At 34.3% G+C, this 18527-nt stretch overlaps 1 protein-coding gene across 1 annotated transcript; it reads left to right on the top strand.

Moving 5' to 3' along the window:
* The first annotated feature begins 13811 nt into the window (after window positions 1-13811).
* LOC110701395 lies at window positions 13812-17431 on the top strand. Its single transcript, XM_021879050.1, has 2 exons — window positions 13812-14295; window positions 15524-17431. Exons 1-2 carry the CDS (start codon window positions 14187-14189, stop codon window positions 17059-17061), a joined length of 1647 nt encoding a protein of 548 aa, XP_021734742.1. The 5' UTR covers window positions 13812-14186; the 3' UTR covers window positions 17062-17431.
* Window positions 17432-18527: the final 1096 nt, after the last annotated feature.

Genomic DNA, 18527 nt, shown 5'->3' on the forward strand with positions numbered 1-18527 from the left:
TTCATATAAAATATTTGTCATGTTTCCTAAATTGAATATTAGCGTGTGACTGGTTTAATAAGTGAAGTTTGAAAAAAAAAAAGTTTAATAAGTGAATTTGAATAATTTTAAAACTCATTTGGAAATGAGTTTGAATATAAATACGTATATGTACATAATACGAAGTAACTCATAAACAATTAGTTTATTAATTATTATTTTTTATTAAAAAAAATTGATTAGTACCAAAGCTTGAAGCTTGTGTACAAGACAATGTCATTTATATTACAATACAAAAATCACAATCATAGTAGAAGCAAAGCCCAAATGTTATGTTGTCCCTCCTCTAAAAAGAAAACCCTCCTGAAACCTAGAACTCACGGAAGTTTTGGCGCCGCGGCCGGTTTTCCGGCGAGTTCCTCTTCCATGTATTAAGCTTTTCTTTGCTCGTGTTCCAGCGTTGAAGGTGAAGTGGAACCAGGCTCCCACCGGGCTTTAAACTCTTCTTAGTGTTAACCTCTTCTCGCCGGAAGTTCTCAAGGTGGTTTTCTCAGTTTTTAGTTTTAAAGTTCTAGTAGCTTTGTGATTTGGTTACTCGAGGATAAGAAGGCCGTTTTCAATTGGGTTTAAAGTTTCGTTGACGAAACAAGATTCGAAGGCTAGCTCTAACGCCGCCGACTTCGTGTGATCGAAAAGATCGAGTTGGTAAAGGTAAAGTTAGAGTTAGGGTTTGTTCGTTTTCTTGCGTTGGGCTTTATTCTCGCTCCTTTAATTTCCTCTGCCCATTTTCTGTTTATGTCACAATTTCGAGTTTGTCTCTTGGTTGTCTTGCCGCCGGTGATGTTAGTCCAATTTGACCTTCACGGTGAAGGCGGTAATCGGAGGCCGGTGATTGTTGGTTGGTTTCTTGCTTATTTGATGGATTTTTCAGTTTAATTTTAGTTTTCCTTGCTTCTATGGGTCTTTGCTATGAGTTTGATGCTATGAGATGCGGTTCTCTCTGTTCTAATTGGGGTTTGTCAAGTTTAATTGTGGGTTTAAAAGGGTGTTCCTACTCCTGTTTAGAATTTTGGTTTTGCGAGTTTTGGTTTTGTGGGGAATTCGCCATTGTTATGGTATGGTATGGTTCATATGATTGGTTAGGGTATGATGTTTGTTTGTTGTTTTCTCTTTCGATTTTCTCAGTCGAAAGAGTTTCAGAAGGTTATCCCTTGATGTCCTTTGTTTCAGCTTAGTAGTGGATTTTCAATCTATTACTTTGAAAAATGCCTATCTTAACACTGCTCCCGAAAATGAAATGTTTGGGGGCCTCCGAAATGTTATTTTGGAGGTTTATAGTATGTCAATGGTCTCTTTTTCCTTGAGATAGGATCAATGGTCCCCACAGTTAAGGGTATCGAATCACTTGCATGGGTGATTCAATGTGTGTTGTTACGCCCTAATCGCTATGTTTTCCTACCCCATTTACTTATTGATATAGGCACTCGGTGTCCTTTTCAACTCGTTAATATGTATGCCAGAATTTGTTTGTTCGTCGTCCTTCAATGCATTCTCCAAGTTCAAGAGAATGTGGAATACATAATAAGAATGGTGTGTTCCTCATCGCATGCTCAAAAGATAATGACAGATTTTTCAAACCAACAAGATCAAATGTGGAAGTACTTTAATTTAATGTATTCTCGTTGTATTAGAGGAGCTAATAGTGCTCTTAGTTTGTAATACCTTTTTGTTTTTTTTTTTTTTTTTTTAATTTAAACCGTTGTAAAAAAAAATAAAAAATTGTCAATTATAAAAGACTCAGAATTTTAACAAAGCGTTGATAAAGATTACTCATACAACCTTTTAAAAGAGCTAAAATTGAACACTATTCGACCTCAATTATAGTTGGGAGTTTATTTAAATAAAGTACTATGGTACTCCGATCGATCTTATCTACCTCTGCTAGACGTATATGGTTTCATCTTGTTTCGACGTTAATGTCTCTTTGACTATCTTGCACGATAAAATTAAATGCGTGGGGTAATTGCTCAATGACATAAGATTGATTTGTTTAGGAAATGGGCCTCCTACTTCCAAGTTGGGTGATTTTGAATATTTGAGTACATGCATGATGCATGTACCATTCAATTTCAACAAATTGAATTGACCAACCATATTTACTACAATTGCACATGTTGTCAAATGTCATTTTATCATTATTATTATAATATATATATTTCTTATTTTTTTGGGTGAAGAGAAAGGGTGGGTTCTACCAGACCGAAACCTCTCACGGGTCCTCTTGACCCGAATTAGCGGGCTAGACATTTTAGAAGTGGAGAGGATAGATAAGGGAATCCCCACCCCAAAGTGTCTCTAGTAGGGCTTGATACCACAACCTCATGGTTGTTGGATGCAAACCTTACCACTAGACCAAGTTGTGGTTAGTATGTTGTTAAAAGTCAATGTTAAGCATGCTTGTCAATGATATCATATAGCCAATTGAGGATATTATCAAGCCGATAAAGGATATTATAGACACAATCATAAATGATATCATATAGCCAATAGAAGATATCATCCAACCAAATATAATATGGTTAGAGCTGTCAATTCGGGTAAACGAATCGGGTTTGGTTCGGGTAAGAGTGGGTGGGGTCAACTCGTGTTGGGTCAATTCAGATTAATTCCATAACTTATGCGGGTCGGGTTTGGGTTAGGACATGCTTAAGTCGGGTCACGTCGGGTCATACTTCTTATCGGGTTTGGGTCTGGTTTAGGTCGGTTTAATAATAGGTCGGGTTACATTCGGGTCGTGTGAACAATCAGGTCGGGTTTAATTTGGGTTTTCACGGGTTTAAACGGGTTAGGGTAATTCTCGGGTTCGAGTCGGGTTCGGTTCAAGTCAATAATTTGCGGTTAGAATCAGGTCGGGTTATTCTCGGGTTTGAGTCGGGTTCAGTTCAAGTCAATAATTTGCGGATTATAATCAGGTTGGGTCATTTTCTAATCGGGTCATTCTCGGGTTCAAGCCGGGTTCGGTTCAAGTCAATAATTTGCGGGTTATAATCAGGTTGAGTCATTTTCAAGTCGAGTCATTCTCGAATTCAAGTCGGATTATGTTCAAGTGAATAATTTGCAGGTTACAATCAGGTCGGGTCATTTCCAAGTCAGGTCGTATTCGGGTTCAACTAACTATAAATAGATAATTATCTTTTTTATCAAACTAATTATTTATATTAATTTGACTATAATATATATGGCAATATACTAGGAAACTATAGTCTATAATTTAGGAAGGTAATTATCTCCTTTGACCATACAACAAATATATACTATATTTAACTCTTAAATTTGAGGAAGATGCTCCTTTCTTTTGCTGGCATGGACCGACTTGGTATCCCAAGATAAAATTCTTTGATCAACAATAATAAGGTGGTCTAAATTGCATTTAAGGTGATTTGAAATCGGGTCAGGAACAATTTGGGTTGAATTTAGGTAAGGTTAATAACAAGTCGTGTTAATTTCGAGTCGGGTTAGTAATAGATCGAGTTGCATTTTTGGGTTGGGTAAGTAATAGGTATGGTAAAATTCGGGTCGATTCAATAACAAGTCGGGTTGAATTTGGGTTTGGTCAATAACAAGTCGAGTTGATTTCGGGTCAGGTTTGTCAGAGGTTTGGTTAAATTCGGGTTGGGTTAGGAACGGGTTAGGTTGAATTCAGGTCAGGTTAAATTTGGGTTAAAACGAGTTTGGGTAAATTTCGGTTCAAGTCGGGTTTGGTGCAAGTTAATTAAATTGGCCTTTGTAAACCGGTAAATCGGTGCAAGTTGTAAACCGGTAAATTGGCAGTTTAAAAGAAAATTGAATGGTTCCACACACCCAATTGGACTCTCGGAAGGTATTAGGGACCATGGTAAACATTTCGACAATTTTTATTTTCGAGCGAAAAAAGTCAAAAATTCCAAAAATAATGGCTAATATCTACACTTTTTGAGAAAATTTGAAGGTTCGGGGATGGTGTCGAAAAGTCTTGAAATTCTATAGGATACATCTCAAGGTCATATAATACCGTTTGGAACCATATATGATCATTATTAGTTGTTATAAATATTCGTGATAGACTTGAATTAATAAAATCGGTGAAAGTTGTAAACCGGTAAATTGGTCGTTTAAAGGCAAATTGGATGGTTCCACCCACCCAATTGGACTCCCGGAGGGTATTAGGGACCATGGTAAACATTTCGGCAATTTTTATTTCCGGGTTGAAAAAATTCAAAAAAAAATTCAAAATTGAAGGCTAATCCATGCTTTTTGAGAAATTTTGGAGGTTTCAGGGCCCGGTGTAGAAAAGTATTAATATTTAGGAGATACATCTTGGGGTCATATAATTAGGGGTGTTCAAAAATACCCGACCCGCTGACCTGCAAAGTACCCGACGGGTAATTTTCATTTTTTTCCCAATTTTTTACGGGTCGGGTACCCAACCCGCTAAAATATCAGATTTGCGGGTCGGGTAATGGGCCGACCTCTGACTGTCTCGGGTACCCGTTAAATACCCGATTTTTTTTTCTTCTTATTGGCTGGAATTCCCTTTACTCCTTTAGGGAATTAGGGTTACTTACTCTTTCTAAGTGTAGCCGCATCTCCACTTTCACACTCACCTCTCTTGATCTCTTCTCTCTCCTATCTCCTCTTTCACTCTCAAACACTCCCTCTCAGGCGACCTCCTTCCTCTCTCAGGCGACCTCCTTCCTCCCTCTCAGGCGTCTTCCGCAGTCCTCCCTCTCAAGCGACTTCCGTCAGTGCCCTCTCAGGCCGATCCGTCAGTCCCTCTTAGAAGAACCTCGGTCAAATATGGTGAAGTTTCTTCCATTGTTGTTGTTAAAGATAGATCGTCTCACTAATACACCTCGAGGTTTTGGGTTTGCCACTTTCGTTGATCCTTCTTCTATTGGCGAAGGTTTGGGTAGACCGATTAGTTTTTCTGAATCTTTGATTGTAAACTTTGGAGTTATTTTTCCAATGTCGGTGGGTCCTTTTTTCGATTACATGAACCCTAATTAAGTTTTGATTTTGATTTTGGTTTAATTATGCTAATGTTTATACTATATTCAATTTACTGGGATATATAGTTTGTGTTTTTTTTTTTTTGTTAATAATCAGCATGTTTTAAAGTCACAACAGGTTATTTTTTTAAAAAACAAACATATATATTAAAATTTCGGGTACCCGAGGAGGGTACCCGGTAAAAACAGGTACCCGATAAACGGGTACCCGCTTTTAGCGAGTCGGGTAATGGGCCGCCTTAATAACTACCCGCACTCCCGGGTACCCGCACTTCCGGGTACCCGAAATCCCGGGTACCCGGTTATGAGCACCCCTACATATAATGCCGTTGGAACCATATATGATCATTATATGTTGTCATAAATGTTTGTAATAGGCTTGAGTTAATGAAATCCATGCAAAATATAAACCGGTAATTAATTGGCCGTTTAAAGGCAAGTTGGATGGTTCCACCAACCCAATTGGATTCCTGGGGGGTATTAGGGACGATGGTAAACATTTCGTCAATTTTTAATTCCGGGCGAAAAAAGTAAAAAAAATTCTAAAATTGAAGACTAATATCCACGCTTTTTGAGAAAATTTTGAGGTCTCGGGGCCCGGTATCGAAAAGTCTTGAAATTTTAGGGGATACATCTCGGTATCAAATAATGTCTTTTGAAACCATATATGATCATTATATTTTGTCATAAATGATCGTAATAGACTTGAGTTAATGAAATTGGTGCAAGTTGTAAACCGGTAAATTGGTCGTTTAAAGGCAAATTGGATGGTTCCACCCACCCAATTGGACCCCCATAGGTTATTAGGGACCATGGTAAACATTTCGGCAATTTTATTTTTGGGCGAAAAAAAGTCAAAAAATTCCTAAATTGAAGGCTAATCACTACAAGAAAAATGTCTTTTCGTAGCTATTATTTCGTAGCGATTGTACATTCGCTACAATATGCAATTATGTTTGTGAAATAATTAAGGAAGTGGTATCATTTTACAATCGCAATGGTTTCCCATGTAAAACCGATACGGAAAACATAATAATACATATCACACTATTTTTACACATTTATAAGGGTGTCCGTTCGGTTTTCGGTTTGGATTTAGTCCAAATCCGATCCAATCCGAAATATAATTCGGTTTTCAATTTTCCAATCCGATCCGATCCGAATTTCTCTCTTGATCCAATCCGATCCAATCCGAATTACAATTCGGTTATTTGGATCCGATCCGAAAATCCGAATTATAATACATTATTTTTTTAGCGCCTAATACAATTATAAAAATAAAGCTTTACTATAAATAAAAGTCTTCAAAATCATGATTAAAATACATAGTTCAACGTCAAGTCATTAATTAATTAATACAAAGTCTCTCTAATTTATTTTATGTAATATTAAGTATTTGAGTTAAACTTCAAAATATACAGAAATCCATATTTATACAAGCTTAATTTTACAATTCGGTTTTCGGTTTGGATTGGATCCAATTAGGGTTAATCCGATCCAATCCGAAAATCCGAATTTCCAAAAAATCTCAATCCGATCCGATCCGATTTAAAGTTCGGATCCGATCCGAATTGATAATTCGGTTTGGATTGGATTGGATTTCGGTTTTTATCCGAATTATGGACACCCCTACACATTTATATAATTTTGAGAAATCGTATCATTTACAATTGCCACTAAATCCTAAAAATCGATACGAAAAGCCTTTTTAACACTAGATATATAAATATTGTTTGACAAATAATACATAAAATATGACATAGCTTATTGGTGAAATATTTAATATAAGAGTTTGAGGTTGTATGTTCGAATCTTGTAAAGATCATACGCATGTTTTTTTTTTTTTGAAGAAAATGAGTTAAATATTTATAGCGATTGTAATCGCTACAAGTTTTTCGTATCGATTATTGAGGCCAACCCCAGCGATATTGAAAACCACTACTAAAGGCTAAGGCAACGGGGGATATTGTATCGAATGACCATTCATTGGGAAAGCTTTTTGTTGCAATTACAATCGATACTAAAGGTTAAAATAATCGCTACGAAAAGGTTATTTTCTTGTAGTGAATATCCACGTTTTTTGAGAAATTTAAAAGGTTCCGGGGCCAGGTGTCGAAAAGAAGTGAGATTTTATTAGATACATATCAAGGTCATATAATGACATTTGAAACCATAAATAACCATTATGTATTGTCATAAATATTCGTGTTAGGCTTGAGTTGATGAAATAAGTGCAAGTTGTAAACCGGTAAATTGGTCGTTTAAATGCAAATTGGATGGTTCCACCCACCTAATTGGACTACCGGAGGGTATTAGGAACCATGGTAAATATTTCGGCAATTTTTATTTCGGGCGAAAAAAAGTCAAAAAAATTCCTAAATTGAAGGCTAATATCCACGTTTTTTGAGAAATTTTTTAGGTTTGGGGATACATCTCGGGGTCATATAATACTGTTTTAAACCATAAAAGATCATTATATGTTGTCATAAATGTTCGTGGTAAGCTTTATTTAATGAAATCGCTGCAAGTTGTAAACCGGTAAATTCACTATTTAAAGGCAAATTGGATGGTTTCACCCAACTAATTGGATTTCCGGAGGATATTGGGGACCATGGTAAACATTTCGGCTATTTTTATTTACTGGCGAAAAAAAAAGTCAAAAAATTCCAAAATTTAAGGCTAATATCCACGCTTATTGAGAAATTTTGGACGTTTCGAGATCCGGTGTCGAAAATCCTTGAGATTTTAGGGGATACATCACGGGGTCATATAATGCTGTTTGGAACCATATATGATCATTATATGTTGTCATAAATGTTCGTGGTAGGATTGAGTTAATGAAATCAGTGCAAGTTGTAAACCGATAAATTGATCTTTTAAAGGCAAATTGGATGGTTCCACCCATTCAATTGGACTCCCGGAAAATATTAGGGACCATGATAAATATTTCAGCAATTTTTATTTACGGGCGAAAAAAAAAAGTCAAAAAATTCCAGAATTGAAGGTTAATATCCACTTTTTTGAGAAATATTAGAGGTTTCAAAACTAGGTGTCGAAAAGTCTTGAAATTCTAGGAGATACATCTCGGGGTCATATAATGTCGTTTGAAACCATATATGATTGTTATTAGTTGTCATAAATGTTCGTGGTAGGCTTGAATTAATGAAATTGGTGCAAGTTGTAAACCGATAAATTAGTCATTTAAAGACAAATTGGATGGTTCCACCCACCCAATTGGACTCCCAGAGGGTATTAGGGACCATGGTAAACATTTCGGCAATTTTTATTTCCGGGCGAAAAAAAAAATTCAAAATTGAAGGCTAATATCCACGTTTTTTTAGAAATTTTGGAGGTTTCGAGACCCGGTGTCGAAAAGACTTGAGATTTTAGGGAATATATCTTGGGGTCATATAATGTCGTTTGGAACCAATTATGATCATTATTTGTTGTCATAAATGTTCGTGATAGGCTTGAGTTAATGAAATCGGTGCAAGTTGTAAATCGGTAAATTGGCCGTTTTGAGGCAAATTGGTGGTTCCACCCACCCAATTGGATTACCGGCGGGCATTAGGGAACATAGTAAACATTTCGGCAATTTTCATTTTCATGCAAAAAAAGTTAAAAAATTCCAAAATTAAAGGGTTTTGAGAAATATTTTATGTTTTGAGGCCCGGTGTCGAAAAAATTTGAGATTTTTGGGGATACATCTCGGGGTCATATAATACTGTTTTAAACTATAAATGATCATTATATGTTGTCATAAATGTTCGTGATTTGTTTGAGTTAATGAAATCGGTGCAAGTTGTAAACTGGTAAATTCGCTATTTAATGGAAAATTGGATGGTTTCACCCACCTAATTGGACTTCCGGAGGGTATTAGGGAACATGGTAAACATTTCGGCAATTTTTATTTATAGGCATAAAAAAGTCAAAAAATTTCCAAAATTTAAGGCTAATATCCACACTTTTTGAGAAATTTTGGAGGTTTCGAGCGGAGGACCAGTATCGAAAATCATTGAGATTTTAGGGGATACATCTCGAGGTCATATAATGCCGTTTGGAATCATATATGATCATTATATGTTGTCATAAATGTTCATGCTGGTAAGCTTTATTAATTGAAATCGGTGCAAGTTGTAAACTGGTAAATTCACTATTTAAAGGCAAATTGGATGGTTCCACCCACCTAATTGGACTCCCGGAGGGTATTATGGACCATGATAAATATTTCGGCAATTTTTATTTACAGGCGAAAAAAAAACCAAAAAATTCCAAAATTTAAGGCTAATTATCCACGCTTTTTGAGAAATTTTGGAGGTTTCGAGGCCCGGTGTTGAAAATCCTTGAGATTTTAGGGGATACATCTTGGTGTCATATAATTTCATTTGGAACCATATATAATTATTATATGTTGTCATAAATGTTCGTGGTAGAATTGAGTTAATGAAATCGGTGCAAGTTGTAAATCGGTAAATTTTTCGTTTAAAGGCAAATTGGATTTCAAATCGGGTCAGTAACAAGTCGTGTTGATTTCGAGTTGGATTAGTAACAAATCGGGTTGAATTTTTGGGTCGCAGGTTAGTAATAGGTCTGGTAAAATTCGGGTTGGGTCAATAACAAATCGGGTTGAATTTGGGTCAGGTCAATAACAAGTCGGGTTGATCGATTTTGGGTCGGGTTTGTAACAGGTTGGGTTATATTCGGGTCGGGTTAGAAACGGGTCGGGTTAAATTCAGGTCAGGTTAGTAACAAGTTGGGTTAAATTCGTGTTTTGACGGGTTAAAACGGGTTTGGGTCAATTTCGGTTCAAGTCGGGTTCGGTTCAGGTTAATAATTTACGGGTTACATTCGGGTCGGATCATCTCCAGGTCAGTTCATGTTCGGGTTCGGGTCTCACATACTCGGGTCAACTCGGGTCTAGGGTTGGTTTCAGGTCGGGTTTGGGTCACCATTTTTTCGGGTTCAGATGGGTCGGTTAATAATCCGGTTTGAGTCGGCATCTCGGTTCGGGTGAACTTTTGACAGCTCTAAATAAAGCCAATAGAGGATATCATCAAGCCAATAGAGGGTATAACTTGTTTGAGAATATGTATAATTTGTTTGATGATATGTATAACAATGACATAACCTGCATTGAAGATCTCGTAATCAAGTCTCAAGGTCATGGGTATAACATAACTTGCTCAATTCTCAAACAAAATACATGCATATGTTATCAAAATGCTCACAATTCAACATACAATCATATGGGACAATCAATTTCAACAATTATACATCACATAAGAAAGCCCCAATTCGATAAATTGGGCATTTTTCAAAAGAATCCGAGAATCTCGAGTAATTAAACTTTCTCTCTCTTCCGCCATGGATGACCTCGCTCCTCTCATTCGCCGTAAGCACCACCAACTTCTCATCAGGAGAAAACTTATTCTTCATCGTCGCAAGAAGATGACGATAATACTTCTCGATTGCCGAAACATTGGGTGCCCGCTTTACTTTGTGTATTTTTAAATAAAAATCTGAGTGCAAACAATATAAGCAGCTTGCAATAAAATTTACTCCGTAGCAAAAACGTTGTCAAAACTCAAAACTACAAATACAATTTAATAATTTTTTTTTATCATTTTTTAGGCAAACTTTAATAAATTTTTAAGCAGCATGTATCGTCCAAGCTAATCTTCTATTCTTCATAGTTCCTTACTTTTATAAATCACTTTGCAAAACACATACTTCCTCCGTTCTATTAATATTGCAACAATGAACTTTTTGTACTATTCATCACTCTTGTTTGACTTTATAATATAGATTTATACGTTAAGTAAAATATAGTCATGTGAGTTCTTATTGAATTCATCTCGTAAAATGCTTTCACAATATCAACTTTTTATAATTTTTACTCTTACACAATTATAGATATTTAACATATAAAATATGCTTGGGATTCATAAATTCCGTCCTTGTTGCAATATTAATAGAACGGAGGAAGTATTGAATTTAACAAAAAAATTTAGTAAAAGTTAATATGATAATGACTGGATTTAATTTGGTTCTGTAAAAGCCTTTTAAGTTAAATTACAAGAGCATATGCAATTTTAAAAAGAATATTCTACTATTATTCCAACATCAAAGGCTGCTTGTGTCTACATTTTCTCAATTTAATTCCGGGAAACTTTGTTATCCTCGCATATTAAGGTCTGTTTTCATTGACTGAACTGAATTGAATTGAGCTGAACTAAACTGAACTGAGTTGAACTGAATTGAAATGAATATTTTATAAGACTAGGAAATTAGGAGCTGAACTGAACTGAGTTGAGCTGAGCTGAACTAAACTGAACTGAATGGAATTTCAACGTAAGAGAACAGACCCTAAATAATGGGTAGTTGAGAGTGAGGGGTAGCTCAATTAGTAAGAGTTTCTCTCAGGAGACTCTAAGATCGATTTTCAGCTCACCCTGCCCTTGTGTCTCTTTAAACACCAAAAAAAAAAAAAAAAAAAAAAATCAGAATAGTTTTGATCTATTGGTAAAAGAAAGTGTATGCACTTTAGTTATGTACTTCATTATTTTTATAAATACGGAATATATATTTTTTTGCTGCTTAATACGAAATATATATTAATTGGGTTTAAAGATATGTTTATAATATCGATTTAATTGCTGATAAACCCTTTACTTTTCCAACCAAGTTGCTTGTTACTTTGAATTCAGAGTATGTACTTTTCAACAAGTTTTCTTAATATAAAATATAATACGTAACCTTTTTATTCCTAGCTATATCTTTCTTTTGTGTAAACATTCTCAATTTTTATTTATTTATTTTTTTGACAGCTGGGAAACAAATAGAACTCGACTACTAGAGTGTCTCCTACCCCCCCCCCCCTTTCCTAGCTTTAATAGCTAGGTCATGGGCCTTGGCAGTTACACTCCGCGGTACATAGCAACAACATACATAAGAAAAAGTAAGACTAAAAGAAAGGATATCTTGGATCAGGTTTTTCAGATCCTTTGGAGCTGAGAGAGGGTCTCTGATGGCCATAACCGCTAGCTTGCTATCCGTCCTGATCTCGATCTGGGCATCCTCATTCCAGGCTTCTATCATCCCCTCCCTAATAGCTAGCACACACACACACACACACACACACACACACATATATATATATATATATATATATATATATATATATATATATATATATATATATATATATATATTATGTTCATCACAAATTCTAATATGTAGTTAGCCACATCATCAACTGATGGTGTGATTAATTCGATCACATAATCACATATGAGATAATTAATTGAGTAATGGTGTTACGACAACGATCAAATAGGTTTAATTACCTAGATGGAAGTAGGGTTACTTTAATGTTAATTTAATGAGGTTATTCTTTAATTATCAAAGCAAAAGAATAGAAGGAACTCAAATGAACAAATAAGATTACTTTTTTAAAAGAAAAATAATAAATAAAATAAACTAGTATTACTCGTTTAATGAATTTGAATTACTTTAGGTACAAACCATAGAAAATAAGGTTATACATACAAACAAATATGGATTTTCGCAAGACCATACCTAAACTACCTTGTAAAAGAAAATTTGCTATCTAACTGATGCAATCTACAATTTGTCATAATTTATTTTTTATTTTTATATTTTTTTAAACGTAATAGTAGTATACTAAATTAATGTCCTAATAATCATAAAACATACAATAAATAGATAAATTTACACAAGGGTAGCGTACCTTTTTTTTTTTTTTTTCTTTTTTCTTTTTTGAGCATTCAAGGGTAGCGTACCTAGCTAATCCTACTATAACAAAAATTATCATTAATGTACCCAAAGTGGTATAAGACTCAACTAGCACTAATAATCCACCCGAGTAATAAATAGAACTAAGGGCATGTTCCGATTGACTGAACTCAGCTGAACTGAACTGAACTTATTAATTAATGATTTTTAACTACGGATTAATGATCTTTGATTATTTATTGATTATTTATTACTATACATATGTGTATATACAAATGTACATATTATTATTAATAATAATAATATTATTATTATTATTAATTATTGATGATTATTATTATTATTATTTATTGATTATTATTATTATTATTTATTGATGATTATTATTATTGTTATTATTATTATTATTATTATTATTATTATTATTTATTGATTATTATTATTAGTATTATTATTTCAATTATTATTATTATTATTATTATTATTTATTGATGATTATTATTATTATTATTTATTACTTATTGATTATTATTATTATTGTTATTATTATTATTGTTGTTGTTGTTGTTGTTGTTGTTGTCGTCGTCGTTGTAATAAGAGTTTAAAAGAATGAAATTTGGCTTTATATCATTAGCAATATCATTAGACGTAAATTAAGAGCTAAACTGAACTAAACTGAGCTGAACTGAACTGAAATGAACTGAATTGAATTTCAACGAAAGAGAACAGACCCTAAACCACTTTTATATGCTTTCTTAACCTCCGGATTAAGAAACTTTATTAAAAATCAAATCGAATTAATTGTAACACATCAATCTTACCATATACTGGGACCCTCTTGATAGTATTCCGTATTTTAAAATTATTTGAATAGTCTTGATACTTAATTAAAGTAATCTCCACTTCAAAAATTAAATAATTTGATAATGGCAAAATAGATTATCCAAAACTCAAGCAACCAAAGTTACCAAGACCTTCCTTTTTCTTTTCTCTTTTCTTGCCTTTTTTTTTTTTTTTTTGATAAAATTTGATTTTTCTACTAATTGTTTCACTCTTCTTTTAATCAAACCTAACCAAATATCAATCCACTATTATAAATAAAGATATTTTCCAACTTTATCTGAAAATTTAGGTAGGTTTTTTTTTCTTTTTTCTTTTTTTTTTCCCCTCTCTCTCTAGGACTCTAGCTCTCCTTCCCCACCCACTTGAGGAGGGCAGAGGGGGTCAACAATGGTAGTCTATTTTTTGCGATTTTTCTATTAAAGATTGTAATTTTTTTCAATTCTCTTAGAAAAAGAGTGTAATTTCTTGCAAATTTTCAAAAAAGATTGAAAATTTACAAAAAGATTGAGGATTAATAAGGAAAAAAAAAATTGAAAATTTGCAAATTGGGAAAGTAAAAAGATGTTTGGGTGTGATTGTTTTCATTGGAACACAAGATTAGATTATTTTGAAGTTGAACAATCACCTGACCCCTTTTCTTTGCCTGCTCCTCTGCCTCAGTGGCCTCAAGGTATGTGTTTCTTAATTTATAATTCTATTTTTTTTTTCTTTTTTGGAATTATTTTGAGTGTGTAAATGTTTGATCACTGGAATTTGATTAAAGACTTGATCTTTATTGATTTTCTTTCATTTTTTTAATATTTTATTTTTTGGGGGTTCTGTTTAATTTGATTTGGTTATGAAATTAGTGAAAATTTGCTACTGTATTACTTTTAAAAAAATAAAAATTGATGATAATGTTTGAACCTTTTTGTGGGTTTTGCTGCATGTGTTCTGTCTCCTTGAATTTGGGCAATTACTCAAAACCGAAGTTTGTAATTAATAAAAAAAATAAATAAAAAAATGAAGAAGCTAATTTTAGTAGTTTTTCTTTCCAATAAAGATTATTCTGGATAATTGATGAGTATTATACCATAAAGTACTTCATAAATTGCCATTAATTGATGAGTCTTATAGCATAAATCATTAATGGTCCATTAATTGGACTAATTTCTATTTTTTTTTTCTCCATAAATTGGATAATTGTTAAGAAATTGTAATTTAGTAATTTGTGATCAATTGCTGGATGCTAGAAAATTGAACTGATTATGAATTTAAAGGGTTAATTACTTCTTGTTCCTATTTAATTGAAATTGTTGATGCAGTTAGGTAGATGGGATTTTTTGGTACTAACTTGCACGACTTTACCAATTAAGCTAGCAAACGTTCACATAAAAGTAAAATCTGTTGTTTGTACATTACTCCCTTTATCAGTTTGATTGATGATTGTTTTATCTTGTCATCCACAATTTCAAGATTAAAGAATTTGTCTTTTTTTCCTCAAGGTGAAAGGGAAATCTTTGTCTTTCAAGAAGTTGTTTGTTTTTCTTCCTATGTTAATTATTAGACACAAATAAGCCAAATTAATGTACGTTTGTTTCGTAGTATAAATTAACAAATTTGGAAGTTAAAAGATTGTTTTTTTTTTGTTTTTGTTTTTGTTTCTGCTCATGTTCTTAGGATGCTATATATATTGTTTTGAAGAGGTAAAACTCTGTTTGCTTAATTGTCTAACCTTTCCCTCAAGTTAAGAAGAAAAAGATTTGGTGTGAAGTGATGCTGACTTGATAACTTATCCCACAAAACGCCATTTTTTGGCTGGTTTCATGATTTTGTAATGGCAATTTTTTGCTGGATTCACGATTTGGTCATATATTGTTTTTGGGATGCTAATGATCTTGATGACATATTGGTCTTAGGTGAAGGTTTTGCCACGGGAAGGATACGCCTCGGGGAGTTGGAGGTTGCCAAGATCACCAAGTTTGAAAGTGTATGGAGTTGCTACCCATCTCGTAGAAATAAAAATGCAAAAGGTGTAACATTTTATAGGCCTGTGGGAATTCCGGATGGATTTTTTTCTCTCGGTCACTATTGCCAATCAAATGACCATCCTTTGTGGGGTTTTGTCCTGGTTGCTAGGGAGATTAAAGAATCATCAGATCTTCCTGCTCTACAAAGACCACTTAACTATTCGTTGGTTTGGAGCTCAGAGCATGGTTTTATTTGGTTGCCTAATGCTCCCACAGGCTATAGAGCGCTGGGTCTTCTGGTTACAGATACACCAGTTGAGCCTTCGGTTGACAGCATTCGTTGTGTTCGACTAGATTTGACAGAAAATTGTGAAGCTTGTGAAATGATACTTGATGACGATTTTACAATTTGGGAGACGAGACCTTGCAAAAGGGGTTTGTATGGAAGAGGTGTCTGTGTAGGTACATTCTTCAGCAGTACGTATGGGATAATCAATGAAGATATGGTAACCACGGCATGTCTGAAGAACCGGGATCCTACCCTACACGCAATGCCTAATTTGGAGCAAATCCATGCCCTTATCAAGCACTATGGACCCACAGTGTATTTCCACCCTGATGAGATCTATATGCCCTCATCAGTGCAGTGGTTTTTCGACAATGGGGCACTCTTGTACAAGAGTGGTAAAAGTGATGGCGAGAGAATTGATTCAAAAGGTACACAATTGCCTAAGGATGGCTGTAATGATGGAGAATTTTGGATAGATTTGCCAAAGGATGAAGTGAAACGGGATTATGTCAAGCGTGGGAACTTAGAGAGTGCAGAATTGTATGTTCATGTGAAACCAGCTTTTGGTGGTACATTCACTGACATTGTAATGTGGGTCTTTTGCCCCTTCAACGGGCCTGCAACCCTTAAAGTTGGATTGGCCAATATCCCACTGGCTAGAGTAGGAGAGCACGTAGGTGATTGGGAGCATTATACTCTTCGTGTGAGCAATTTCACAGGGGAGCTATGGAGCATATACTTCTCAGAACACAGCGGCGGTAAGTGGGTTGATGCTACTAATTTGGAGTACATAAATGGAAACAAGGCGATTGTTTATTCATCCAAATGTGGTCATGCTAGTTATGCACATTCCGGAACTTATCTCTTAGGGCCTTCTAAGCTTGGGATAGGGGTGAGAAATGATGTTGCTAAAAGCAAATATTATGTGGACTCGAGTACCAAATACAAGATTGTTGCTGCCGAGTATCTTGGAGACACCGTTGAAGAACCGTGTTGGCTTCAGTACATGAGAGAGTGGGGGCCAACATTGATGTATGATGCACGTTCTGAGATAGACAAACTAATGAACCATCTTCCCATATTTGTACGATTCTCAATGGAAAACTTGCTGGATATATTCCCAACTGAGCTATATGGCGAGGAAGGGCCAACAGGACCCAAAGAGAAGGATAACTGGTTCGGCGATGAAAGATGGTGATCACCTTCAAAGAAGGCTAAGGCACTTCAATTCATGGAAACTGGAAAAGCAATCATTTTCCTTCAATACCAGTTAGATGGATTTATCTCCGCCCCTGAATATTTACATCAGTTTGAGTGGTGTGACGAAAATTGAGTTAGTTGAGTGTGTACATATTTGTCTCTCGGTCACCCTGATATCCTTTCTAAAGTAGCTTCCAAGAAGGGCCATGGGTGTTGCAGAGGCTAAACTCTTTACATAAACTGTGAAATGGTTAATTGTGTGGAATTACCCGAAAATTCGTGTAATTGAATGTTGTATTATAACTTGCCCACATTTTCGTTTTTCAGTTCATTCAATTGTTGATCCAGTATAGTTTATTGATTCAGAATTTCTCAATGTACATGTGATATACGAAGTATAGTATTCCTGCTTCAATGTTTTACAGAATAGTGTTTAGAACTCTAGAATAGTTGATTAAATTTTAATTTGTTGCAATTTAATTGTATGTAAAAAGTAAAAGAGGTTCTCACAGAATAAGTTCTATGTTAGGAATTTTTTTTTTAATAGATAAGGAAGACCATGACTAGACTTCTTTCCTCACGCAAACCTTAAGGATCTAAGGCAAGAACTTTACCAAGTGAGCTAATACTTTGTTAATAAAAATTACCCTAAATTAGACAATATGTCAGAATGTCACCATGTATAGTAAACTTGTTGATAATTCCATTACTCTATATATAAAATTGTGAACAACAGTAGTATTCCACAATTATGGACCCCTACTTCCATTGGCATACAAATTCTTTAACAAACAATCATATGCAATCTTTTCTTTGAAGAAAATATAGACACAATTGTTCCACACCTAGAAGTATGATTTACTTAAAGAAACCCCTAAGTCATGGGGCTAACTTCCCGAATTAATATGAATCTGTTTGACTTATTTACACCCAAGATAAAACATTTTACAAATATATTCCCCCTATCTCTAAAGTTATTCTTGTTTGGAAGGTGATTATCTTATAAAAAGTCAAAATATAAAGAACTTTTAGAAACGGGAAAAAGTATTGAACAATCAATCCTTCATAATATCTTAAGGTTCCCAATAACAAGGGGTGTTGTCCTGTTGACCTTGCTTGCACTAAAATTTGCTCAATTTATTTTAATCCCAAACCACAATTTGAGAATACATTTTTTTTTACTGAGTTATTTATTTATAATTAGGGGGAATAAAATTATGTTAAGAACTAGTCTAGATTAGATCTCAAGTTAAGCTTGTTCGATCTGAGTTTTGACCTACCTTAGCCTCAAGTAATTCTTGTGCAAAGCTCAGCTTGTTAACACCTTAACCATAATTTTACAAGTAAAAATTAGGCCTGCCATTTGATCATTTATTATAGCAATAATATACAACATACTATATCATCTATATGTATTTTTTTTCAGATTAAACACAGGTTTAAGTATTAAAATTATTCTCTGTC

The sequence above is a fragment of the Chenopodium quinoa genome, unplaced genomic scaffold (genome assembly GCF_001683475.1).
Source record: "Chenopodium quinoa cultivar QQ74 unplaced genomic scaffold, ASM168347v1, whole genome shotgun sequence".
Classification (NCBI taxonomy): domain Eukaryota; kingdom Viridiplantae; phylum Streptophyta; class Magnoliopsida; order Caryophyllales; family Amaranthaceae; genus Chenopodium; species Chenopodium quinoa.